Genomic DNA, 27825 nt, shown 5'->3' with positions numbered 1-27825 from the left:
TGTATGTATTGCAGTTGGTCAAATGTCTGAGAAGTTGTCGTTCGTGTTTTTGGTTTGTGTTTGTTTATATTTGATTTGTATGTGTGTTAAATTGTGAGAAAATGTGAATAAAGATATTGTTTAAAAAAAAAAAAAAAAAAAACGCACCCAAAATACTTTTCGAGCTGCTGTTCCTTTCTCCGCCGCCAGGTGTCGCTTTTTCCTCCTATTTCTATTTCTTCTTCTTGTTCTTTGTGATTGTTTGTGGAAAAGATGGCGGAAGTGGAGAAGGATGGAGAGCCTGCGACAGACAAAGACGATCTACACGTTTTAAAGGTAATAACTGTGCATATTGTAGATATGAATGATGTTTTCATGTAACCTGTTGTTGTTCTAGTAGTGAATGTGTTGTAGTCAGCAGTCTATCAACATCCCCATGGTTACTAGTTAGCTTAGCATGCTATAGCTGCAAGCAGACTCGTTATTATAACAACTGGCATCAAACAGCTGTCATATTAATCATCCAACAAATGTGGTGTTCAGACTCTAGGATAGATCCCTAGTTCTGATATTGTGCTGGAGGGAGATCATTTCAGGAGGATCTGGTATAATGTGGATGCAGACGTCAGGGAGACGTTTAGATCATGTCTTAATAACGTCCTGGTCCTGAACCCCGTGTGTTCGTCTGCTGGACCCCTCAATATTCACACGTCTGGCTTGGACCCCTCTAAGACTTGGACCCCTCTAAGACTTGGACCCCTCTAAGACTTGGACCCCTCTAAGACGTCTGTGGACGTGCAGGACGGGTCCAATATCTGAACGACTAAAATAAACTTTCATTCTGGCTCCTAATTGGATGTCTTTGGACGTCCGAAAAAGACATCTAAAAGACATCTAAAAGACATCTAAAAGACATCTAAAAGACGTGTCTTTGCTCAGTGGGAAATATGCGAGAACCAGGCTGTTAAGGTGGCATTATTAGACCGTTATTAGATTATTAGACCGTCTCATTAGGCATGATTGAAGCAGGACTGTCGCTGGACTCGCTAAACTTGCTGCTAACCTGATGATGAAACTTAATTCAACCATAAACAACTATTATGCAATTATCCAACTATGTGGTCTACCAGTCATTTGCTATTTCCAAGTTTATCAGACCAAACATTGTGCCCATTTCTATGATCTGATGTTTCTTGATTTGCTCCTTAATATAATTCATGCAAAGTTCTGTGCTTTACTCTTATTGACTCTCTGTTTCCTTCATTCATGATGGGAGTAGCAGGACTTTGAATGCAGGACATCAAAGCTGTGTTCGGAATCGCTCCCTTGTTCCCTCACTCCCTATTCCCTATATTACATTACATTACATTACAGTCATTTAGCAGACGCTTTTATCCAAAGCGACTAACAATAATTGCATTTAACGTAGGAAGAGCCAATGTACTACTACTTGCCAGAACTCACAAGTGCATCTTCTTTCTAAAACAAGTGACTAAGAGCATAATCTAGTGCTGAAGGCAAAGTGCAAGAATCACAATCTAAAGTACAGTGCAATATAATATAATAAGTGCTTAGGTGGGAGGATTGTTGTAGTACTTCTTGAAGTACTACAACAACCCTATATAGGGTTCACCATGTAGTGAACTACCTAGGGGACGGAGAACATGTAGGGTACATGCACTGTTCCCTGCAAATCAAGGTGAATTGTGGGTAATAAATAGTGGACTGTATAGGGAACGAAAATTCCGTGGAGAATTCGGACACTACAAACAAAATGTCTGACGCCCTATATAGTGCACTATATAGTGAATAGGGAGCGATTCCCAACACAGCTCAAGTGTCATCAAGTGCCCCAGAGCCCCTGCTTGATTTGTGTCCCCCGGGCATGGGGCCGCTGGCAAGGTGTCCCTTATTTTTCACAAACAGAAACACAAATTTGTTTAGGTCAATAGTGCATAACATGGAGACAAGGGACAGGGAAGGAGCAGTACAAAACACCAGTGCAAAATAAGAAAGATAAGACGAACAACAACAAAATATATATACAAAGTGTAGTGTGGTCAGTGTATATACAGTGAGTGTGTGAAGTGTAATATGTGAGAGTGTGTATATGATGTGTGTGGCGTGATGTGTGAGTGTGGTCTGTCCTATGTTCTGTACATTCAGTGGTTCACATTGAAGGTGGCAACCTTACCTGGGCTAGCTACTAGCAACCCTACCTGGGCTAGCTACTAGCTAGATAGTAGGGCTGCTCGATTAATCGGATTTTAATCTAGATTAAGATTTGGGCTGTCAACGATCATTAAAACAAAATTATCGGCATAATACGATTTAGCACTATTTTTCACTATTCGTCTCCCATGGGAGACATTGTTAAAAAGAAAAGCCACTGTCAACATTTAATAAATTAATTGTTATCAAAGTCAATGTATAATTTGATTTGTTAAGAAAATGTCAAAACTTTTGATTTAAAAAAAAAAAAAATTCAATGATTAATCGTGTTAAATAATCGTGATCTCAATATCAATCAAAATAATCATGATTATGATTTTTGCCATAATCGAGCAGCCCTACTAGATAGTTACCCTGCCGTGCACCCAAAGTTATGGTTGCTGTGTCACCCTTTGGTATCATTTTGCATGCATGTACATGTACACATAAAATAACTCGACCTCATCCCATTTGACCTCATCCTTTTTGACCTCACCCTTTTTGACTATCATTCACCTGCTCTCTTTCTCTGTCCTTGTTAACCTATATATCTATTGTCCTCTTTATTCAGTGAAATGTTACCTCCCTCTTTCTTGCGCAGGAACTCGTGGACGAACTGTACAATTTCCGGGACCATTATTTCGAGACGCACAGTGTGGAGGACGCCGAGAGGAAAGAGAATGACGTCGCCGTGGAGATGGAGAAGACACTCAAAAAGCTGGAGGAGAAGGAAGGTTAGATAACAGTACAAGAAAAGAAGAATTATTCTTCTGGGGGAAAAACCTAGTAGCATAGCACCCTCTTGGAATGTATGTGTAGCGTAATGAACATGGATTCCGTGGTATGTCTGTTTTCCAGTTCTCTTCACCCAACTAGGGGTAACGCAGCGTTAGTGCCCCTCTCTTGATCGTGCCCCCCCCCCCTCTCGTTCGTTCAGAGTCCTACGGGGGCAGCGCCGAGTTCCTCCTCCTGAAGGGCCGGTGCCTGAGCGTGGCCCCCGCCTTCAGCGCCACCGCCGAGGAGTTCCTGTCCCGGGCCGTGAAGCTGGAGCCGGGCCTGGTGGAGGGCTGGAACACCCTCGGGGAGCAGTACTGGAAGAAAGGAGACATGACGGCCGCCAAGACCTGCTTCAGCGGAGCTCTGCACCAGGTGAGGCGGGCCGGAGACGTCTACGTCGGGGAGGGGGGGCCCCGGTAGCTCACCGGGTAAGGCGCGCACCATATGAAAGCTAGTCCTTCGCGCGGCGGACCCGGGTTCGATTCCCGGCTCGGGTCCTGTGCCGCATGTCCTCCCCTCTCTCTCTCTCTCCCACATTTCCTGTCTCTCTACACTGTCCTATAATTAAAGATGAAAAGCCCTAAAAAATATCTTTAAAAAGAAAAAAAGAGACGTCTCCGTCACCAACCGAGGAGGTTCTCGGGACGTCTAGTGAAACCAACACAGTTACTTCTCAAGAGGATCATTTTAATTTAGCCTAAAACAAAAGTTGACACCGTAGCATCTCTGTTGACACTTTGCGTCAGGGAATCCGGACCCAGATTCTCCGAAGTGAGATGATGAAACGACACGCAAAGCTTCTATAATGAGACACAGACTACTTCCTCTGCTTGTCTCTCTCATGCTCTGCCTACCAGCTAGGGATGTGTGGATTTTTCAATAAACTCGTGACGACAGTGAAAGAAGGCTTAGGGCTGATCACTCTAGACTCGGTGAGCTTGCACTCTGCCTGCACGCGGGTCAAGCGAGCGAGGGAGGGAGAGAGAGGAGAGGACAAGAGCAGAGCGCTTGTAGTGTCCTTCGTCACTAAGTATCGGGTGCGTTAAGTAGCTGAGTGTTCAGTGAGCTTTTTTTTTTTTCATTTAAGGGTCTGCTCTAAGCGCCGAGTTGCTAGGAGACGAGAACTTTAATCACCACCTGTTGTCTTTCTGCCACTATAGCTAACGTAGGTCCTAATGGCGTCCATCAACATCCTCGCCATTACAACGTTCGCTAACGTCGGCAAATGATCAAAATGGAATTTAAATGTAACGTTATTTATTTACATTCACTTATACGTCGAAGTTCTTCTTCGGTTACAAAAACGGATGCGTTTATTTTGCCGTCCGACAGGCGTACCAGCATCCTTTCGGCATCCATCTTTGTTTTATTTTTTTGTTCAGTGATGATGATTATGACGTGGTGCATTGCTCAAACAGATCATAGTTCAATACTGCTCACTTGTGCTCTGAGCAGATCAGGCTGAGCGTAACTAAGTGAATTCTGATCACTGACCGCTGACTGAGCGCTCGGCTACTTAACGTACCCACTGATACACACTTAGTATTTTACAAATTAATTTTATTATTTGATGAACCTTTGAAAAAGCAACACGACGGTGGGGTCGGTAGGCAAGTAACGCAACGGTGTATGACACCGAGTAACCCCTGTAACACTGATAACCGCAGCAACCCTACTACACATGTCCAAGTGTCCTTGAGCAAGACACCTAACCCCAAAATTGCTCCCAATGAGCAGGTTAGCGCCTTGCATGGCAGCTAGCACCATTGGTGTGTGAATGTGTGTGTGAATGGGTGAATGAGAGGCCATTGTAAAGCGCTTTGAGTGCCGCTAAGGTGGAAAAGCGCTATATAAGTGCAGTCCATTTACCATTTACCATTACTACCATCCGTTTTTTGTCTGTTGCTCGTTTCCCATTTCCCTATTCATCTCTCTCTCTCCTCGCCCCTCTCTCCCCGCCCCTCTCTCCCCGCCCCTCTCTCCTCGCCCCTCTCTCCCTCCCTCTCTCCTCGCCCCTCTCTCCCCGCCCCTCTCTCCCCGCCCCTCTCTCTCCTCGCCCCTCTCTCCCTCCCTCTCTCCCCGCCCCTCTCTCCTCGCCCCTCTCTCCTCGCCCCTCTCTCCCCGCCCCTCTCTCCCCGCCCCTCTCTCCCCGCCCCTCTCTCCTCGCCCCTCTCTCCTCGCCCCTCTCTCCCTCCCTCTCTCCCTCTCTCTCCCCGCCCCTCTCTCCCCGCCCCTCTCTCCTCGCCCCTCTCTCTCCCCGCCCCTCTCTCCCCGCCCCTCTCTCCCCGCCCCTCTCTCCTCGCCCCTCTCTCCCTGCCTCTCTCTCCCCGCCCCTCTCTCCCCGCCCCTCTCTCCCTCCCTCTCTCCCCGCCCCTCTCTCCCTGCCCCTCTCCCTCCCTCTCCCCGCCCCTCTCTCCCTCCCTCTCTCCCCACCCCTCTCTCCCCGCCCCTCTCTCCCCCCGCCCCTCTCTCCCTCCCTCTCTCCCCGCCCCTCTCTCCCCGCCCCTCTCTCCCCGCCCCTCTCTCCTCGCCCCTCTCTCCCCGCCCCTCTCTTCCAGAGCAAGAACAAGGTCTCCCTGCGTAGTCTCTCCATGGTGCTGAGGCACCTCCTGGGGCAGGGCGGCGAGGACGCGGAGCAGGGCAAGCGCGTGATGGAGAGCGTGGACATGGCCCGGCAGGCCGTGCAGCTGGACGTCACGGACGGGACGTCCTGGTGTGAGTGACCGGGGGGACGGCGGGAACGCCGGGATGGGAGACGGGGCTGGGAGGCGTAGGGAGGGGGGGTGAATTGAGTTGAATTGAGCAGGATGACACTTCAGAGACAGACGGAGAGACTCGTTAAGAGACTCAGATGTCAGACAGAGAATGACATTCATGCCTATGAAGCATATTCAATTGAATTGAACAGAGAAATCAATCAAAGCTTTATTTGTATAGCGCATTTCATACCCATAGCAACACAATGCGCTTTACAGAGAACAAGGGAGGAGGGCATACGACCCACTCTCTACATATTCCAGAGGGAAGCAAAAAAACAGTAATCACCCGGGGGCCAGATAAGTGAGCTGTAAAAATTCTTCCCTGACCCCTCTCAACAAGGCGATCGAGCAAGCTCCTGGAGTATGTTTGTCTACCGGCTAAGAACATTTTATAAAGCAATACATTACATTAAATTACATTTCAGAGTAAGAGAGGCTAAAAGCATCATAGGAGAGACATGGCAGAAATGGAGAAAGTAAGACGGAGCTGCCAATTCGACCAGCCACATTAGCATAACCAAGGAGTTTCTACTGTAGAGTGGGACAGAATGCATAAGTGTACAGTGTGCAAATAAAGTATGCAGTGGTGTGGATCGAAATAAAGAGATGAGTGTGTGTTTGTTGTTATGTTGACAGACATCCTGGGGAATGCCTACATCTCCCTGTTCTTCACGTGTGGACAGAAGCCCCAGAAGTCTCAGCAGGCTCTGAGTGCTTATGCACAGGCGGTGAGTGCAGTCCACTCACCAATATCTTTAAAGTCGCACCGAAACGGACGTTTGAGATCATCTAACTTCCGTAGTTTGACGTATTTCCGACGCAAACAAGCTATGAGGGTGGGACATGTGTTTAGAGGAATTTGATTGGAACATTGACAAGTGGACGGGTTTTAAGAACTTTAGACAGATCCGATAGAAGGATAGCGTTGATTGACGGGTGGATGTCGTGAGATTATTGGCCTAAAATCTAAGGTACCTCTTGTCGTCATTGCACGTGACCTACCGTTTTTCAGGAAGTAAGAAATTATATACTTTGATATAAGATTACAACAAAAGTATTTGTAATTCTTTTGGCATACATCGTTGAATAGGTGAACACTATGACTAATTATGTGAACCAAAATGGGACAGAATGCTTTTTTCATTTCAGTGTGACTTTAAAAAAAGAAGTACCAACTCTACTATTCTTTTCACTCTCAGGAGAAGGTGGACAGGACGGCCTCCTCCAACCCCAACCTGCACTTCAACAGAGCGACGGTTGGTTAAGTTGGTTAATCATTAATCTACACTAGGATAGTAGACTGGTGGTGATAACTCACTTAATTTCTCTGTCCTGCTGATAAGTCAACGAAGGCCAGACTCTCTGTCTGGGGATGCTGAGATTATGTCGCATGTGTCGTCCTCTGTCCCCCCCCCTCCCACCCCCTCCCCCCCTCGCCCCCCCCCCCCTCAGCTCTTCCAGTACGAGGAGATGTTTGGCTCGGCGCTGGCCGGGTACAGCCGGGCGGCGGCCCTCGACCCCGGGTGGGACGATCCTCTCGAGCGGGAGAGGCACCTGCTGGAGTACCTCGGCAAGGTCACAGAGTTCATTAAGAACAAGGTGGGGGAGTGAAAAAAACAATCTATCTAACCATAATAACCCATTATTAAAAATTAAGGAAACATTTTATTTGCCCTAATACTCGAATCCAAATCGTTAAAATATACTGCTCAAAAAAAATTAGGGGAACACTTACTCACACTTAATTACATCCAGCCCTCAATGGGTTAATGATTTTCCATTGACCGTCATTTTGTTCTTGGCAAATTGCACAATGTAATCAATAAAGATTTTCAACTTGGTTATTTTATTCATGGAGATACGCGATAATGATTGATGACTGGTGTTCCCGTAATTCCTTTGAGCAGTGTAGTTTAGAATATTACTGTATTCAAATTCGTGACCTTTTCAGTGGAAGAGCTGTCCTCAATAACCTGCACACAGAGTGGTGTACCAGTAGGTGGCAGCAGAGCGTTGCGCTCATCCTCTCCTCACTCGCCCCTCCCTCTCGTCCCCAGGGCAAGGTAAAGGCCCGTCGCCTGAGGACCATGCTCTCTGGTCTGAGCTCCTCGGCCCTGGGGCCGTGCTCGGGCCCCCAGTACCGCTCCCGCTCCGGCCGCGTGGGCAGCCTGGAGCCGCGGTGCCTGTCCGCCCTGACGCACGGAAACAACGCCGGGGTGGCGGCGCTGGGCAAGGTGGTGTTCAGCCTGGCCTCCGGCGGACGCATGGCCTTGTGAGTTCACTCTTCGGTCACCGTTAAGGTCACCGGGTCCGGTGGTGTGTGCGTGAAGTTTGATTATGCTTACGGGGCGGCTGTAGCTCAGTTGGTAGAGCGGGTCGTTCAATGATCGAAGGGTCAGCGGTTCGAATCCCAGCTCCGACTGTCCACATGTCGAAGTGTCCTTGAGCAAGACACCTAACCCCAAATTGCTCCCAATGAGCAGGTTAGCACCTTGCATGGCAGCTACCGCCATTGGTGTGTGAATGTGTGTGAATGGGTGAATGAGAGGCCATTGTAAAGCGCTTTGAGTGCCGCTAAGGTGGAAAAGCGCTATATAAGTGCAGTCCATTTACCATTTAGTCACTCTTAGACTTCCTACGTTAAATGCAGTCATTGTAAGTCGCTTTGGATAAAAGCGTCTGCTAAGTTGCTGTAATACAACGTCATGTGATGTAATGCGTCCCGTCTGGTGTGTGCGTTTTCATCGGTTTGGTCGCGCCGTGTATTTCCGCGGAGGTAACGTCGCCGGCATGCGGATCACGTTCTTGCTTAAGCGTGGCGTTTTGTCGGCTGGCGCGATTTCGTTTGCCCTACTTGTATGCGAAAGAATAGATGGTAAATGGTAAACGGACTGCACTTATATAGCGCTTTTCCACCTTAGCGGCACTCAAAGCGCTTTACAATGGCCTCTCATTCACCCATTCACACACACACTCACACACCAATGGCGGTAGCTGCCATGCAAGGTGCTAACCTGCTCATTGGGAGCAATTTGGGGTTAGGTGTCTTGCTCAAGGACACTTCGACATGTGGACAGTCGGAACTGGGATTCAAACCACTGACCCTTCGATGAACGACCCGCTCTACCAACTGAGCTACAGCCCCCCCCTAGATGGACAGAGACGTGACGCTGTGTCCCCCCCCCCTCCTCCTCCTCCTCCTCCTCCTCCTCCTCCTCCTCCTCCTCCAGTACGTTCGGCATGGTGGACAGCGAGGAGACGTGCTGCGTGGTGATGGTGTACAACACGGCGGACAGCTGGGGCGTGCTGATAGGGGACACCGTGGTCATCCCGGAGCCGCAGGTCAAGCGCCACAGCATCACTCACAGCGACCAGGTCAGTATCCCGTCCACTCCGCCGCTTAGAAACACAGTCGTACCGCGCTGTACGGTAACGCTCAAAAGTCTGGACACACCTTGAATGAGAAGGTGCGATCAAACTTTTCGACTGGTGCTGTATGTATTGTGTATGTGTATGTGTGTGTGTGTGTGTGTGTGTGTGTGTGTGTGTGTGTGTGTGTGTGTGGCGCTTTACGTAGCAGACACCTGTCTACTTCTACTACACAACACGCTACGTCAACCATTCCCTCTCGGCATGTTCATTTCTCAAACTACACACAAAACGCAGTCGACAGCGAGGATGTGTGTATTCACATTTGACCAGAGCAGATTTCCACTTCACGCCAGCATTGGACATCCAACACCATCACACACACCACCACCGGTCATTCATGACTGTTTGACCCTCGCGACATAATCGCTCTCTTTTTTCCCCGCCCCGCCCTACCACCGTCCCTCCCTCACCCCCCAGTCTTTTGATTTCCGGAGTATACGAGTGGCGTCCCCGTTCTACATCGTCGTCAACGGGAAGAGGCCCAACGCGCAGAGTCAGATACCTGCGTCAGTCAGCTACAAGCCCCAGAGCGAGTGAGAGCGGGGGGAGAGCGGGGTCCGACGAGCCAAAGGACGAGCATGAAGAAACTGTGTGCCTGTTATGTGTGAGTTTTTGTAAATAGACCCTCGTTATGTTAAATCGTCTTAGTAAAAGGCTGTTTGTACATACAGTATCTATGAATATTTTGTTCTTTTGTATTCTGTTCCTGCGGGTGGGAGACATGGAGGATTTTGTAAATGAATGAATGAGGAAAAATGACAATGATTAATATGATGATAATATTGTCAGACTAGTGGGTTCAATAGAATAAAACCAACTTCCCCTGTGATTGTGGACTTCCGTCATGTTTTTCTAATCCGGACATGACTTTACAAACACAACTCTAGATGTAGCTGTTTTATTTCCGCTATTAAATTATGAGAAGAATTGTGAAATATCATTCCAATTTCGAGTAATTCCAGTGAAAAATGTTCTGTCAAGTAAAAACACAATCATAAGATGGAGAAACGACGAAGAACACACAACGACGAACTTGTAATTAATTCCCCAATCAAGTTAGAAACCGTTCAACCGGCGGTTTTGTCGAAGTTCAGTGCTTCTTGGTGAAAGGGCGTCCCCTGTCTCTGGCTGGGGAGCTGAACTGGAAGAAGGTTTTGGCCCCCTCAGGCTCCAGGGAGAAGAGGCGGCCGTCGCCCTCAGGGCCCATGCCCAGGAACAGAGGACTTCCTTTGGGGGTGTGCTGCCTCGCTACCCCTGGGAAACACGTGGGAGGTTGGCTCTTTGTTACTGTTGTTATTAAGCCACATTCCCCTCACATAGGCAGTCAACTCAACACAGCCTGTACATGCTTCTTTCACTTGAACCCTGTTTTCTATGAATTATTTTAGGAATTCAAAGAAATTTGAAATTTCCACAATGCTCCTCTAATCTGATCAGATCCTAGATTTGTGTGGACCGAGATCTCATAACGGCGAATTATTCATGCGCAAATTCTCAAGTTATACACAAAAATCTCGGCTAAGGATGTCCCCTAACCCCCCCCCCCACACACACACACACACACACACACAGTCTATCTCTCTCTCCCTCTCTCTCCCCTCTCACCTGTGGAGAACCCTGGGGCTCCGTGGCGCGCCGGCTCTTTGTCCCCCACCACCATGTTGCGGAGCCTGAGCGAGTCGTAGAGGCCCTGCAGCTTCTGGTACTGTCTGTTCCTCTCCATCAGTCGCTCCGACACCTCGCTGTACTTCCTCTTGTACTCATCCATCACCTGGGGAGACAGGGAGGCGGGGGATGATGATGGACGGATGAGAGAGGAGAGGGGAAAAAAAGAAGGGGGATGATATCAGGAAGAAAGTGTGTCGGTAAATTGAGCAGGACGAGTCAAGTGTTCTAGGTTCACGGGAGGAAAATGAATCTATTTATTTATTTATTAAACCGGGAGTCATTCTGAGACTAGGGTCTCTTTTACAGATGGAGCCCTGTATTACAAAATCCAGTTCAGCTTAGATCATGGATTTCCAAACTCAATGTGGGCCTCCCCTCTGAAAACAGTGACACACCTGCGCCCCCCAACCCCCCAAATTTGTCGATAAAAAACAACAACTTTAAAATCATGTTTCATTCATAAAAAAACATACAAAATTCAAAAATAAAAAACATATTTTTCCTTCTTTTTTTAACCATCCCTCTGTGCCTCCCCTGAATTTCTTTGAGGCCCCCCAGGGGAGGCCCGCCTCACAGTTTGGGAATACCTGGCTTAGATGATCCAACCCACCTGTTTAAATTGATTGTGATAACAACTGAATCTGGTGTTCGTACTTCCTGGGTGAAAACCAAAGACCTACAGATGATGGGTAGTACGTAGGGCGTGTAATTGTCGAGTGCCAGTGGTTTTCGGGCGGTGTGTAGGCCTACACTCGTACCTTCTTCAGAGAGCTAATCTCCCCCTTCATGGAGTTGAGCTCCAGCTCTCTACTCTGGTTCTGCTGGCTCAGAACCTTCTCCAACTGATTGACCTGTCCCTCAGAACGGGACAGGCTGTACTCTTGGTACATGCGCTCCTGTTGCACCTGTCACACACACACACACACACACACACACTTGGATCATCATGTGATGGCTGTTTTGCATTCTTCATGGGAATTTGATTTTCTAAGATGACTCTCAAACACACACAGACCCACCTGGTAAGTCCAGAAGGCCATCGCACGGGCACATATGTCCAGCACGGTCTCTGGTCGCAGCCCAGCCAGGACCATGGCCTTGTACTCTTCGGAGGGGGCCAGCTCGGTGCGCACGATGTCCAGCTTCCCGGAGAGCGCGGAGGAGCAGGCGGGACAGATCGCCGGGGACCGGCTGAACTCACCCGAACCGTGCTGGTCGCAGAAGGCATGGGAGCAGGCGGTGACCCAGGCGAACCCACACAGCTTAGACCGACATTTTGGGTAGTTGCAGAGCAAAGTGTCATCGCAGATAGACATGGCGGCTGCAGGACAAGACGGCAACAAGACAGCCTTAGGTTAGGTCTCCTTGTGAGATTATAATAATTAATAATATTTATTTTATTATCTGTAGCTCAGTTGGTAGAGCGGGTCGTTCAATGATCGAAGGGTCAGCGGTTCGAATCCCAGCTCCGACTGTCCACATGTCGAAGTGTCCTTGAGCAAGACACCTAACCCCAAATTGCTCCCAATGAGCAGGTTAGCACCTTGCATGGCAGCTGCCGCCATTGGTGTGTATGTGTGTGAATGGGTGAATGAGAGGCCATTGTAAAGCGCTTTGAGTGCCGCTAAGGTGGAAAAGCGCTATATAAGTGCAGTCAATTTAATGTTCAAATTGTGCATGTTTGGCCCACACAATATTACCCCGGCACAAAGTATCACTTTAACTTTCAGTTAGCTAGCTAGTTAGTTAGCTGGGCCAAAGCCTTGACTTGACTGCCTATCTATCTATCTATCTATCTATCTATCTATCTATCTATCTATCTATCTATCTATCTATCTATCTATCTAGCTAGCTAGCTAGCTGTCTATCTATCTATCTATCTATCTATCTGCCTATCTATCTATCTATCTATCTATCTATCTAGCTAGCTGTCTATCTATCTATCTATCTATCTATCTATCTATCTATCTGCCTATCTATCTATCTATCTATCTACACATCTATCTATCTATCTATCTATCTATCTCTCTCTCTCTCTCTCTCTCTCTATCTATCTAGCATTTCCCCGCCAACTGAACAATTCCTACATTGAATAAATTAAAGACTACATAACAGCCTATAATCTTACCGTAAGAGTTTACAGACTTACAGAAGAAAATATGTGTGAAGAGGATACCTATCTACCTGTGTTAGGGATGGGGCTCGACGCTAGCTAGCTAACTAGAAGCTGCTAACGGCAGTTACTGTGGTAGTAGTAGGCCTAGTAGTATAGTAGTCATCTGATTGGTCAATTGAGAGAGTTATAGCCAATCAGAGTTTGGAATGCCATGTCCTGTTCGTTCATTCATACATATGAGGTAGGTTATGCAACTAAGGAGTAAGCAGGGTAAACACAGGAATTCATCAAATTAATTTTGGGACCAGGGCCATAGTTATTAATGTTATTACCCTGACTTGACATGTCAAAACGACTGCTGTGAAAAGGGCTTATCTTTAGGAATATTTGCCCATAAATCTTAGGCTACTCATTATTTGTATTGGAGTGAAGTGCCTTGTTTTTCTCAAACTGCAACACTGTAGGTCCAAAACTAACTAGAATAAAATAAAAAGTATTTTCCCGAAGTTTTTGTCTGGATGAAGAGGACCTTGACCTATGTATTGGACCCAGGACGTGGCCTTCCTAAAGCCATGGTCACATTATTTTGCTTTTGTTATACAGGCTACTGTAAGTCCATTTGATGTGTGTGGTCTGGGGACAGGGTGAGGGAACTGTGCGTGTGTGTGTGTGTGTGTGTGTGTGTGTGTGTGTGTGTGTGTGTGTGTGTGTGTGTGTGTGTGTGTGTGCGTGTGTGGGTGAAAAAAAACGCGTTGGACACATTCGGACCTGTGGCGCCGCCTCTGTTGACATGTATGCGAGACACCTACTTAAATATGGTCTTTTCTTTCTCTCTCTCTCTCTCCCTCACTCTTTTATCCCTCCTCCACGTGGTACAGGAGTGGAGGCGGGGGTGAAAGGGCCATTGTGCGCAGAGCGGATCCGGGTGTCCATAGTGGGAGAGGGGAGATGAGGGGAGGGTGTCCATAGTGGGAGAGGGGAGATGCTCACTCAACTGTGTCCAGTGCGCCATTGTCGCAGGTTCCCGTCTATTCTCTGCTTTCTAAATAGAGACCAGTGGAAGGAGGGGGGAACCTCACTTGTGCGCAAGTTGGAGAACATGGAACACACATGGAACACTTCCATGTTCTAATGTGGGATGATTGTGCCGTCTGTCTCCAAGAATCTCATCCTACCTGTTAATTAGCCATATAGGCATATAAATCAAAGGGTTAATTAATTAATTAATTAATTAATTCCGCACCATGTTGCCCTTTGTTCATTAGGTCCTGTAAAGTTCTGAAGTGAAACTCCAACACAACAAACAAGTAGTAGGCCTATTTAAATGTCATGCGTCTTTCTCGGCTTCAACAGCCATAGCTTCATCTGAGCTGGCTTTTCCAACCATACAACAACAGTTAACCAAGAGCATCCCATACTACAACAATGAGCGCCCCCTGGTGGACTATCAAATTACAGCATGAGAAACATTACATGCATCAAGAGCCATAAACATTACAGATTCTCTAGTTATTTGAATGAATGATAGGGAAACTACAATTATCATTTAGTTATTATACCAACTATTTTATAATTTCTAGATCACTTAAGTAGAACACATACATTGGTACGGAAATAAAATCCTTGTGAATGTGAAAAGCTAGCCTACTCATGCCTCTAGAAGCGTTTTGTTTTTACCTGTAGTTGTTACAAACATTAGCAGCCTACTAGTCATCCATAGATGATTAAATAAACATTTAGCACGTGCGACTTTATGAGACTTCATAAATATGTCTTTAAGTTCAAATACCCTTTACAAGCCTAACAAGAGAGACATATGGTACTTATTTGACGAATCCATGTGTTTTTTGACATCATATTGTCATTTGTGATTGAAAGTTGAGCTGCTGTGCGGTGCTTGTATAGAGAAAACACGGCAGAGAGAGAGAGAAAGAGAGAACCAGGAGCCTCTGTTCTACGCCATTGAAATGCAAATATCATTGAAGAACAAGGAGAGGTTGTGTGTGTGACTGCAGTGTGTGTGTGTGATGTCTGAGTGTATGTGCATGCATGGGAGCAGCAGAAGAGGAGGGGCGCAATTTTGGGCAAGTTTTGGGGAGAGAGAAGACTTTAGAGAGAACAGCCACACGCACTCCCAGCAGCCTCTTATGACACGGGCGCAGTCCCACGGATTTCCACTTGCTTTTCTTTATGCGAGGAATCACATTTTGATAGGGCTTACTCCAAATTGAATGCTACCTGTAATTCAAACTGTCCTGAAATTGGCAGTTTGGGAGGAATTGGGAGTTTGGGGGACTTGTTTGGAGCGCGTAAAAGTGCCCAGCTCCGTTTAATCGCCTGATGCCCCCCTCTCTGTGAATCATGTCACGCCGGAAGCAGAAACGACCCCAGCAACTCGTTAACGCGGACCCAGGGGGCACGCTGCTACTCTCTCACGGTGAGCAAAGTTCATTATTATTCTAGTGCATGTGTTACTACTATTACTGAGAAATAACTTAACGGGATCCGAGCAACAGGTCGCAGGTTTAAGTAGCCCTACAGCTCCCACGGTTTTTCAACTTGCCTTTCTTTTGTCACGGCACTGCGATTCGCCTGCAAAGAAAGCATTGATTTAACTCACTCATTTTGTATATTGATAGTATGTTTTGTGCAGCCTAATTTCCCACGCGGAACACGGTTTCATTCACGTGCATGCCGATTGATATGCATGTTTTCTTTACGCCACTATTTTCCACTTATGCTCCATAGGGCCCCTAGAAAAAGCTCAACAGTTTGCTCGGTGTCTGTGTGCAGTCCCTTGGACTGGCCCCTAGCGCGTGTCCCGAAGGCCCAATGAATTCCGCTCTAAACAGGAACATGCGACGCATCTGTGGCCATTTTTCCTGTGATGTTCGTACTTGTAGGTGTAGGAAACTAGCAGGCTGGCCTGGCTGACTGCTGGAGGTCTTTCATTAGTGTAGGGAGAAGTCTCCTATTCACCAACAATACGGTGGATGGCTGGGGGGGAGGGGAAGGGGAGGTTGAGGGGGGGGGGGGGGGTGGTAAAGATTAATCTCTACTCTTCTATTCTCTCCATGCTTCTCTCCCTCGTGTTTCCTTGACGTCCCCCCTCTCTCTCTCTCTCTCTCTCTCTCTCTCTCTCTCTCCGTGCCCCCCCCTCCCCTCCCTCCTCCCCCGGCTCACCCCCCAGGTCTATTGACTGTATACTCCCACCCAGTTGGGTGCTCTGGGTAGATGAAGTTCATAGAGGGCGAAGAGCACACAACACAACCCTCACTTCAAATGTTTCTTAGCACAAACATACACCTTATGCCTTTTCACCTCTATTCTACAGGTCTTTTTTTTTTCCCTCTACGGAGAATTTTGTTTTAGGTATAAGAGCAAACTAATTTACCTTTCTGAGGTCTCGGAGGATCTCTAGAAGTAGGAAGCGGTACAGTCATTCATTCCATCACTATATCTCTCCGGGAGGCCATGCTTAGTTTGTCTCTCCATTGTTTACCCTTCCCCCTCCGTTTCTTACCCTTTCTCACTCGGCGCTCAAGATTCTGAAAGAATTTGACCCTAGAGCTCCAGAGGTCATAGCAACTGACCAATCAGAGCTCCTGGACAGTGCCCAGAACCCTTAGCGTGGCCTGACCCTTGACCTCCGTTGTGACGTAAGGGGGAAGGGTGTATGAGGAGATGAAAGACGGAACTGCTGGAATGAGGGTTGGGTTAAGAGGGGTTATGGGTTGCCGTGGCGATGCGCATTGTCCTCGGAAACGTGCTGCCGTAGCGGCAAGGTGGTCTGCAAGCTTTTGTGGGAGAGAGAGATTTGTTGGAGAGATGTTGGAGAGTTGTGCTCTGGAGAGACAAGACAATACAAAGAGATATAGTAGGGAGACTGTATGTTGCCCTGGTCTTATGAAATGTTTCTGTCGTGATTAAATTTGAACCCGAAACTTTGAATATTGATATGCACGTATGTTGTTGTAGCTTAACTTATTCATGGCATGGTTTTTGTTTGTTTTGGTTTCATACTTCAATAAGGTACTCAGTTTTAATGGATTAATGATGTCCTTGACTTCATTTTAATGATAAAGTTTGCACCTACGAACTGTAGGCTTTGCATTGCACCACATTTAGTCCATATTGCATATTGAGATAAACATTAGTGTGTGTTTGAAGTCATATTAGCTCCTAATCTCCATCTCTCTTTCCCTCTCCAGATGACCAGCTGGTTGTGAAGTCACCGTCCACTTCTCTGGGCTCCGAACTGACCTCCTCTGGCTCCTCCTCCTCCTCGCCGACCTCCCTCCAGGACTGCCAGCCCCCGCTGGCTCCTCACCCGTCCCCCGGGGGGCTGCACGCGCCCTCCCTCCCTAGCGAGAGCTCGCTGCCGCCCCATTGGCCCAGCCACGTGGCGCCCTACACCACCTCGCTCCCCAACACCCACTCGTCCCTCTCGCCGGACTTCCCTCACCCGTCGCTGTCGTCCCAGACCCACTCCCCCCCCCCGCTCCTCCTGGGGCAGACGTCGGGGCCGCACGCCATCTCCCACCACGCCCTCTCCCACTCCACCATGACCTCCCCTCAGATGGGCAGCTCGGCCACCACCACCACCACCTCCTCGTCCTCCTCCTCTGCCTCCTCCCTCTGCGCGCCGGCCCGCCGGGAGAGCGCCAGTCCCGGGCAGCGGCCGGCCTCCAGCCCCCCCGGGGAGCCGGGTCAGATCCAGGTGCCCCCCACCCTGGCGGTGCTCCTGGAGGAGCTGCGGGTTCTGCAGCAGAGGCAGATCCACCAGATGCAGATGACGGAGGAGATCTGCCGGCACGTGCTCCGCCTGGGCGGGGGCGGAGCTTACCCCCAGGACGGCGGCGGCGGAGGCGGCGCCCAGGCGGGGAGGGACGGGTCCACCGCCGGGGGATCCCCCTCCCCCACGCACCCCGCGGCGCCTCCACCCACCGCCGCCCCTCTCCTGTCCGGCCTCCCCTCGCTCTTCTCCCAGCCGCCGACCTCCAGGCCCGCCCACTCTCACGCCAACGGGATCCGGCCGCCGCACTCCTCTACCTCCTCCTCCTCCTCCACCACCACCGCCAGCTCCTCCGTAGCCTCCCTCCACCCCCTCTCTCTCTCCCTGGGCCTCCCCCCGCGCTACCTCCACGAGAAGTCTTCCAACACCTCCCCCTTCGGCCACAGCAACGGCGTCGGTGGCTTCCCGGCCCCGCACCTCCCCGCCGCCGGCCACCCCCAGGACCTCCTCCACCCCGCCTCCTCGGCGGGCTCCTCCTCTTCGTCGGGGCGCCCGCCGCACGGCTGCCGTTTCTGCGGGAAGGTGCTGAGCAGCGACTCGTCCCTGCAGATCCACCTGCGCTCGCACACGGGGGAGAGGCCGTACCAGTGTCCCGTCTGCCTGAGTCGCTTCACCACGCGGGGGAACCTCAAGGCTCACTTCCTGCGGCACCGCGAGCAGAACCCGGAGCTGTCCCTGTCCCTCCTGCCGCCGGCGCTGTCCGAGCAGGTCCCGACGCCGCCCGCTCCCGTCATCCCCACCTCCGCCGGTCAGCGTCGCCGGAAGCGTCGCGCGGAGGACGAGGAGCCGTTCGGAGGAGGAGCCGGGTCGGGGATGGCCGAGAGCATGGCTCTGGGTTTCCTGTCCGCGGCGTCCCCTCGTCCCTCCTCGTCCTCCCTCCCGCTGCCGCCCAGCGTGGACATGGCGCTGCTGTCCACCGCCCACTCCCTGCTGCAGCTCAACCGGGCGTCCGCCGCGGCAGCCGCCGCCTCCTCGGCCGGCGCCCTGGCCCCGCCTTCGTCCTCCCCATCCGCCGTGGGGGGCCTGTTCAAGGGGGCGAAGCAGCAGCGCTTCGACGAGAACACCCCCCCGCACGCCGCCGCCCTCCACGCCGGATCCCCCTACTCCCAGTTGGCGCACCTTCCCAAGATCCTCTTCCCCGGCGGGGCCTCGCCCCACCACCTCGCCCTCCTCCGCCCTCCCACGCACCCCTCCGTCTCCCACCTCACCTCCCCCCACCCCCAGCTCACCTTCCCCTTCCCGCCCTACCCCAAGCCCCCCACCTCGTCCTCGGCCTCTTCGGCCGCCCCGACCTCCGACACCTCCAAGCTGCAGCGGCTGGTGCAGAAGCTGGAGAAGCAACCCCAAGGCTGGACCGCACCCCCCCACTCCTCCTCCTCCTCCCCGCGTAACCAGGGCGACGCCAACGGGGAGGCCACGCACGGCCAGGACCTGACCGCCGCCGCCTCCAACGCCTACCGCAGGGAGATGATGGCGGCCCTGGGCCTGAGCCCCAACGACGCCGCCGCCCTCGGCCGGGGCTTCCCCGGGTCGGCCGACCCCTCGCTGACCCCCAACCAGTGCGGCGTGTGCCTGCGCGTGCTCAGCTGCCCCAGGGCGCTGCGCCTCCACCAGGCCACCCACCTGGGCGAGCGCCCATTCCCCTGCAAGCTGTGCGGCCGCTCCTTCTCCACCAAGGGCAGCCTGAGGGCCCACCTCGCCACGCACCGCGCCCGGCCCCCCAACGCCCGCGCCCAGAACTCCTGCCCGCTGTGCCCGCGCAAGTTCACCAACGCCCTGGTGCTCCAGCACCACATCCGCATGCACCTGGGTGGCCAGATACCCCCGGAGGGGGACGACGACGCGGGCGACGCGCCCCGGGAAGACGGCGCGGATCCCGGGGGGGTGAACCTCTCCTCCGCCTCGCTGGCCAGACCCCAGCAGCTCCTCCCCCTGGCGCTGACCGTGGGAAGCAGCAGCAGCGGCGGCGGCTCCGTGGTGCAGAACACGCCGGTCGCCGCTCTGGATTTGGGGGTGGAGCCTCCCCGGTCCCGAACCCCGCCAGCTGACCCGAGCCCCTTGACGGTGAAGTCTGAGCTCTCCCCTCCCAGCGTTAGCCCACCTCTGACTCATAAACTCGAGGACCCCCAAGGTCGGGGACAAAGCCCCCAGGCCGCCGGCGGGCCGGTTAACGGCCCCGCCCACCCTCGCTCTGACCTCGCTAGCTCCAACGCCGGCCCTATCGAGGTCCCGCTCGGCCTCGTTGGTCGACGGAGAGGCGGAGTACGAGGAGAGACCTCCCTCTCTGTGCAAACCAGCTCCCACTCGGCCTCGTTGGTCGACGGAGAGGCGGAGGAGGACGAGGAGAAACCTCTCTCTCTGTGTATCTCCAAGCCTGGGCTGGACAGTGAGGTAAGAGGGCGTGGCCTCGCTAGCGCCTCTCCAGCCGTAGAGAACCGAGGTAGCTCTCCGGACGGGGCAGCCCCCGATCCCGAATCTACCCCCAACCACCCTGCCCCCAACCCCTCGCCAGGGCTCACCCCTCCAGCTAGCCCGTCGGCAGCGCCCCCCGAGCCAGCCGTGGACGAAAACCCCCCCCCGCAGGACCCCGGTGCGGAAGAGGGGGTGGTAGTCGCCCCGGAGGGGGAGACGGTGAGCGACGCGCCCAGAGATAGTTCACCGGTCGTGGGTACGGAGCGGGAGAAGGAGACCCCCGCGGAGGAGGGCGGTGGTTCTCTGGAGAAGGCCTCGGAGGAAGCGGAGCGGCCGACGGTGGTTCCGAACGCGACGCCGGCCCCGCCCCCTCCCCAGGCGCCCCGCCCGGACAAACCCTACAGCTGCACCCAGTGTGGGAAGGCCTACGCCAGCCGCAGTGGACTCAAGGTAAGCAGCACACAACCCAATCTTGAGTTTTTGAGATCGGAGATAAGTCGATTTCTGACATTTGACCTCCGGTAAAAAGGAAACATTTATTTTCCGTTTGTCATGAACGTCGCTAAACCTAACCTAATTGTGTTGTTTCCGTCAACAGGGGCACATGAAAACCCACCCTGGAGCGGTGACCAACGGCCCTTCCAAAGCCCCGCCCACCAGCCTGACCAATGACAATGAAACTACGGAGGGTCAGAGTTCAATTTCAGCCAGCGTGATCCCTGGAGAAGAGGATGATAAGCAGCGATTGGTCAAATCTCCCGAGAAAATTGCTTCCCTAGACGCTGCACCAGCTTCCATAGGTAAAGACGAGAAGCCGGAGGACACTGCTGAGTAAAAGTGAATATGATTGGCTGAAAGGAGTCAACCCGTTTTGAAAGGCCCTGACAAGGGAATGTATTTTTTCCACAGAATTAGAATTGATCCATTCTCGAATCATCAATTCTGATTCTACGTGTATCTTTCGATTAATAGTCCAATAGGTCTAGTTTTGTCCACTAGTGTGGCATGTTGTGCATTGTTGTGAAGTAGTGAATCAGCCAAGTCAGTAATTCAGATGACTTTACCATCTCAAAGAGCTGAATGAACAAGTCTTCCACACCTGAGTTGTTGAGGACAGGTGTGCAGGATAGAAATCTCAAAGAACACAGTGAGGCCTTATCGACACACGTCACCGAATTCCCCTCGAGGTGAAAGGGCACACAAAGTGTGTGTGTTTCATAGTACTGTATTTCCAAGGGCTCGTGTTTTGGCTTATGAGCACATAATACTTCAAGTCAAACCTGAACTACTGTAAAATGGAAAAGATTGAAAAAAGGGGGATTCTACTCAAACTTTACACCAAAACAGGGCAGCTTAGCAGCGGCTATTCCATGTAAATATGAACCTTGGTTAAATCTTTTTTTTTTACTTGTAACTTTTTTTTGTTTACTGTCATGCTGCTGTACGGATGTTTCAATGGAGTGCACTGTCTATACTGCTGTCCATACGTCCATTGAAACAGGTGATGATGATTGTTACACTGACAGATCTTTTTGTTGTTGTCGTCAATCCTGGTCCTTTATCTGAAAGCCCAGTCAGATGATGGCTTTCACCTTATCAGTGATTGTAATTGGTTTATCTGTGATTGATCAGATATTGGATGTATGCACTGCGGTCATCATGATGATGATGATGATGATGATGCACTGCGGTGTTCGGAAACAAAGCTACGGTACAGAAGGTGAACTCGCGTGTGGAAACCAACAGAACTTGTGATTTAATGTCCGATAGATTTACCTCACCCCCTCTTCTCTCTTTTGTGTCCCTGTCTCTCCTCCTCCTTTCTTCTCTCAAAGAGAGAGAGTTCAAAGTTTTCTGCCCCTGCAGAAATTGTCTGCACTGTATCCCAACTACTTAGCTCGGTTAAGTTTTTGTACGTTTCATTATTTGAAATGGTATACCACCGCCACCACCATTTGTTTTTGTACTGTAGTTATAAAACATTCTCTTGTACGATGTCCAAACCAGAAAATAAAATAAAATTAACGGTGATGGTGAAAAAAACAACCAACAACCTTTGTGTCTTTGTGTGTCCACAATTAGTCCCAGAGCTTACTGTATGTCTCCGTCAATTCATTAGTCCGTTTCAGTATTCTGTGAGCATGACGTGTCTCGTTGTTTGTCTCAATGCGCTGTGTGTGTCTCAGGGCTTTTGTCCCTTTGCTCGCCGTCTACGTTTTCTGCCTTTTTTGCCTTCATTTTCTTTTCATATGTTTCAGTTCCTCGGGTTCTGTGGGATGCGTGTGTGTGTGTGTGTGTGTGTGTGTGTGTGTGTGTGTGTAAGGGATAATCAGTGCCTGTGTGAGTGGCGCAGTGTGATTGAGAGTGCAGCTGTAGAGGCGCCCACCACCCCCTCTCTCTCTCTCCCTCCCTCCATTCCTCCCTCCCTCTCTCTGTCATACTCTTTCAAACTCACTCTCTTTCATTTTCTCTTTCATTTCTCCCTCTGTCTCTCTCTCTCTCTCTCTCTGTCCTCCCCCCTCCCTGTCTAATGGGGCTGACACACAGGAAGCTCTAATCCGCACACAATGACACCCCCCCCCCCTCCCCCTGTGTGACTGGGAGCAGGATGGGGCTGTGTGGACCAACCTGGCCAGCTGTCCCCAAAATGGCCGGTAATCCCCTGCACTACTGAGGCTCCCGAAACCATGGCAACTGGTAACCAAGGCGAGGAATCTTAGGGGCAAGTGTGTGTGTGTGTGTGTGTGTGGGGGGGGGGGGGGGGTAACAAAGGAGTGAAAGGAGCCCCATGTGTGAGAAGTTTGTCCGCATGCGTTGCAGAGAGACAGAGACATGTCTCAATCAAATACGGAGGGGTTTTCAATCGGTGGTCGTTCCTCTTGAGATGGAGGGGAGAGTTGGGAGGAGGAGTGACGTTTATTTATGTATATATAACCTTTATTAAACCAGGAAGAACCCATTGAGACACGGGGTATCTTTTTCAAGGGTGACCTGGCCATGAAGGCAGCATGTCAATCAATAAAACTGTGTAAAACATACTATGCAAAACATTTTCTACTATTTTTATACTGTTAATACTATTTTTTTTAAGTATTAAAAAAAAAAACATACAGTGATGCGTGTGGGTTTTCCCTCTTAATCATTAAGTTACTCTGTGTCTAATAGATATTAATTAAGTGGCATGGCATTGCTAATGGTATGATTACAGTTGATCATGCGTTAATGTCCGGCTAATGTGTTCTTAATCAGCCGCTGTTGTGGAACTATAATAGATCAATGCCAACTCTCTAGATCAGGGGTCTCAAACTCGCGGCCCGCGGGCCATTTGCGGCCCGCCACACCACTCCATCCGGCCCGCGACTTGATGTCAGAAATATAATGTAATCCGGCCGCAAAATAATTTCTTGTAAACGGCGCCGGCAGGCAGGCATATAATGCGAAATTCAAGTCACTCAAATGTGGGCCGAAATTGTTATTGTGCGCAGCACGCAAGGTGAATGTTGCATACAGTCACAGGTGCAATCAATCCCCATGCGACTATGAACTATGAACGGAATGCAGCTCGCCACTGAGAGGCTGTTTTCATGGTTATGATTACGTTAGGAACACAGACGGTTTCAAGAAAGATGGACATTGCAGTATTTTTTGTGGAGTTCAATGGAAATGCTACCTGCCTGATATGCAAGAATAAAGTCGCCGTTCTAAAGGAATATACAGTAATGTCAAGAGCTATTCATTACTAAACATGGGGAACAGTGTCATAGGGAGACGAGAGGAAAAAACGAGCCACACAGCTGAGAGGGCTAATGTCTCAGTCTTTCAAGATATGTCCAGCAAGAAATAGAGTAGTAGCCTACAAATGTATTTATGTGTCTGGTAAGAAATGGAAACAAACTTGAACTTTAATAAATGCAGGTCCATGGCAGGCTTACAGTAGTGATGCATCTTGCAAGTACAAATGTAGGCTATTCAAGATAAAATAAAAGTAAGGAAAAAAGATTTGCAGCACTAACTGTTAACATAGAAAATGAATGGAAACCGGTTTCAATTTGTATGATGAAAATGTTAGTTATGGAATAGTCTTGCAACATTTAAAGACTGAGTTGTGAGTCTAGTTATGGAAATGAAAAATGACATTTTCAGAAATATTGCACTTTCTTATAGTTAGTAGTAGTTGAAGTTGACATTGAAGTGGCCCTCCTATGAGTTGACGATACCAGCAGTGGCCCCAAGCCAATTTGAGTTTGAGACCCCTGCTCTAGATCAAACACAAAACCAATATTCCTCTCTAGATCAAACACAAAACCAATGTTCCCTGATTGATCGGGCGGTTTCCTACTGCGTCCTTGATAACCACCTATGAGCGCAAAGACACAGAAATGAACCGTCAATCCATCCATTGATCAAACGATGGAGAGAATTGGACGGTCATTTATCCACAAGAGGGGGCTGTTGCCCATTTTTAGGTGTTGTTCAATTCCCATTAAATTATGACGATCTGATAGATAGAACTCCATTGCTGGATGATTTTGTTTTCTTGTTTACTTGTTTTCACCACAGCATTGACCTTATATATGGCCTCATTATATGGTTTTTCACGTCTGTCTGACTGCGGTCATCATAGGTCATTCCAACCTTAGTCTTTTTAATTAGGCCTATCCCATCAGCAACGCGTGAACTACAGACTTTCAAAACAATCCACTTTAAGCTTGCTTATAATGTATCAATCAATTAAACCGAAACTCAATTAATCAGACGCACAGTCGGAGGGAAAAAAAGAAAGGTGACCACACCCCCTTTCCCACCTTCTTCCGTTCCCTTGTCTCCTTGGTAGCCGCAGCGTCAGAAAGCAGAAGCTTATCAGCTGATCGATGGGTGAACCTTCAGACCACAACCAAGCTGTCAGGAGGTGAAGTCAAGCTTTAGTCTGCAGACGCGTGACTGGGAGGGGAGAGTGCGCAAGGAGAGGTACAGAGTACACGAGGAGAGGTACAGAGTACACAGGGACTCTGACGGGTATAAATCATAGGTCGGAAAACAAAGATCAAGCTTGAGAGGAGATGCGCATTTGAGATGATGACCGGTCTGTAAAACTCAACACCGGAGGACCAGGAGGACCAAGAGGACTCTCATCCACGACCGAATTCAGCGCTTGGCGCATCTGGAGAAGGTAAGACTCTCATAATTAGTGTACCAGTGTATGAACGCTACTGTAACATGCATAGTCTTCCTACTGTTCCAAATAGATAACTGGGCTGAAGTAATCAACACGTGTCCTACTGAAGTCATTATTTATTAACTTCTAATGGAATTCCTGCCACACAGGACATGTCCCATCTGCAGGCTCTGTTGTATAGTATATAGTATGTTAGTATACAGTATGTTAGTACAGTTAATATTCAACATTCAGGAGCATATACATGGGAATAAAGAGTTGAAAGACTTGAATCTTTCAGGCTTGGCACCACTTCTCTGTCGTGTCTAAAACTAATGTAATAAAATGAAAGAGCCTATATAGCACTGAATTTTCATAGAGAGAGAGAGCGGGAGAGGGAGAGAGAGGGAGAGAGAGAGAGAGAGAGACATATAGATAGCAGGATATAACCTTGAATAAGTCCTTATTTTTACAATCTTTCTGAGAGCTTATCTTGGGCTTTTGGACCTTGCACCCTGGTCCTTGGGGAGTCTCCCTCTCTGACTCATATTCTAATCACGTGTGAAGACCGTCGGCCCCGTCCTTCAATCACTCCTCCGTTTGAACTCTGAACTCCTCCGTTTGAACTCTGACCTCCTCCGTCTCTTCCTTTCACTTTTCACCGCGTGCGAAGGGCTCTCGTCAACTTCCTCCCGGTCTAGTATCTCCTGTCCGTGTCTCTCCTGTCCGGTCTAGTGTCTCCCGGAGGTCCCAGATATGTGATCCACCCACAGGGCTTCACACACGGCCCGTTTCTCTCACCTTCTCATCTCAAGAGACATTTAGGGGTTCAGATGAGCCTCCCCTGTGTCCCCAGCCATCCTGATTGATTGATTGGATTGATTTTTAAGACAGGGACAAGGTACAGTAGACATTAACCCTATAGAATAGGGAGAGATGCACTGTACAAGGTTATAGCTAAACAGCTCATTTCCACCCGCAGTCCCTGGGCATCCTGATCCATCTGACCCCACTCACACATCTGGCTCAATAGCTACGGGTCAATATCTCTGTCGCCTTGCGCTCCCTATTTGTCAGTGGGGTCACTTAGCGTCACGCCTGACTCGTGGGTCTGTTGTGTTGTTATCAGCTCTGCTAGCCAGCCGCTGTTTGTCCAGAACGGTCGCTTTTGTCGCCGTCAGCGTTATAGTTGACTGCGCTGTTCTGTCGAGCTGACTTGACCTCTCTTTGAAGATCTATTCCCCTTCCTCAAGAGCGTCATGAACAACTTACCTCAGCTGCTAGGAATGAGAAGGGGCCAGTGAGACACTGGGCTACGCTACCAGATAGATAGCATGTTGTTTTTGTCATCGTTTCATCCACGTATGTTGAGGATAATGAACTTTGGAAAACATGTGACTGTTTCACCATGCTGACACCAAGTATTGTGTGTGTGTGTGTCTCTGTGTGTGTGTACAGTACAGAACAGTACAACGTGTGTGTCTGTGTGTGTCAGGTATTGTTGTCCAGACTAAAGATCATAGTGGAAGTCACAGCTGGTAATGAACGTCTTTTTAGGCATGTTTGCCTCTCTCCCGCTCTCTGTCAATACACTCAGCCTTAAAAGGCCATTCACTCACGTCTCTAATGGCTTTCAAATTGCCATCTGTAAAAAACAGTGTGTGTGTTTGTGTGTGTGTGAGAGAGATTGTTTTGGTGCAAGTGCCAACATTTGTGAAATGGAAGCGTATCAAACATCTATGCTGAAATGCAGGAAACATCATTCGATAGTTTTATTACACACATAGTTCGATAACGATGTATACATTTCTATGGCAGATGGCCCACACACTGTTTGATAAGACTTTAAAACAATCTTTTGTCTCTTCTACAGATGTCATCAAAGGGACCATAGTTGGAAAAAACGATTCTGATCATCTTCAAGTAAACGACCCCCACCTCCCCCCCCCACCCCCCCCCCCAACTCACTGACTGACTGATCACTCCCCCACTTCCCTTCTCATCAACTTCCAATCAAAATGGCCACGTACAGCTCCGCCCCCACGCAGGAGTCGCCGGGCGAGGCGACCAATGGCGGCCCCTCCCTCAAATCCTCCAGCTCCAACGAATCCATGAAGCTCAAGAAAGAGATCTCGCTGATGAATGGCGTCTGCCTGATCGTGGGCAACATGATCGGCTCGGGCATCTTCGTCTCGCCGAAGGGCGTGCTGATCTACAGCGCCTCCTACGGGCTGTCGCTGGTGGTGTGGACCGTCGGCGGCCTCTTCTCCGTGTTCGGGGCGCTGTGCTACGCCGAGTTGGGCACCACCATCACCAAGTCCGGGGCGAGCTACGCCTACATCCTGGAGGCGTTCGGGGGGTTCATGGCCTTCATCAGGCTGTGGACGTCGCTGCTGATCATAGAGCCGACCAGCCAGGCGGTCATAGCCATCACGTTCTCCAACTACATGGTGCAGCCCATCTTCCCCACCTGCATAGCGCCGTACGCCGCCAACCGCCTACTGGCCGCTGCCTGTATCTG

The 27825-nt window shown here is 50.0% G+C and overlaps 4 protein-coding genes across 4 annotated transcripts in view; 3 read left to right on the top strand and 1 right to left on the bottom strand.

Moving 5' to 3' along the window:
- The first annotated feature begins 251 nt into the window (after positions 1–251).
- On the top strand, positions 252–9948 carry ttc5 (tetratricopeptide repeat domain 5). The gene is made up of 10 exons (XM_084461215.1): positions 252–315; positions 2792–2924; positions 3128–3339; positions 5526–5682; positions 6363–6454; positions 6926–6982; positions 7179–7325; positions 7784–7998; positions 8957–9101; positions 9576–9948. Exons 1-10 carry the CDS (start codon positions 253–255, stop codon positions 9693–9695), a joined length of 1341 nt encoding a protein of 446 aa, XP_084317341.1. The 5' UTR covers position 252; the 3' UTR covers positions 9696–9948.
- Positions 9949–10248: 300 nt separating this feature from the next.
- ccnb1ip1 (cyclin B1 interacting protein 1) lies at positions 10249–12142 on the bottom strand (the record flags this gene model as incomplete). Its single annotated transcript, XM_084461220.1, has 4 exons — positions 10249–10412; positions 10764–10929; positions 11585–11731; positions 11846–12142. 4 exons carry the CDS (start codon positions 12140–12142, stop codon positions 10249–10251), a joined length of 774 nt encoding a protein of 257 aa, XP_084317346.1.
- Positions 12143–15303: 3161 nt separating this feature from the next.
- On the top strand, positions 15304–20984 carry LOC311328057 (uncharacterized protein; the record flags this gene model as incomplete). Its single annotated transcript, XM_084461173.1, has 4 exons — positions 15304–15379; positions 17154–19999; positions 20111–20599; positions 20748–20984. 4 exons carry the CDS (start codon positions 15304–15306, stop codon positions 20982–20984), a joined length of 3648 nt encoding a protein of 1215 aa, XP_084317299.1.
- A 6338-nt stretch (positions 20985–27322) lies between these two features.
- slc7a7 (solute carrier family 7 member 7) overlaps positions 27323–27825 on the top strand; it is a gene marked incomplete at both ends in the record, with an annotated part of 8922 nt that continues 8419 nt past the window's right edge. The window contains one exon of the mRNA XM_084461214.1: positions 27323–27824. Coding sequence (XP_084317340.1) covers positions 27323–27824 — 502 coding nt within the window. The remainder of the gene's footprint in view (position 27825) is intronic.

The sequence above is a fragment of the Borostomias antarcticus genome (assembly GCF_949987555.1).
Source record: "Borostomias antarcticus genome assembly, chromosome: 37".
NCBI classification, from domain to species: domain Eukaryota; kingdom Metazoa; phylum Chordata; class Actinopteri; order Stomiiformes; family Stomiidae; genus Borostomias; species Borostomias antarcticus.
The sequence above is the reverse complement of the archived record's forward strand: the minus strand, read 5'-3'. Positions and strand labels throughout refer to the sequence as shown.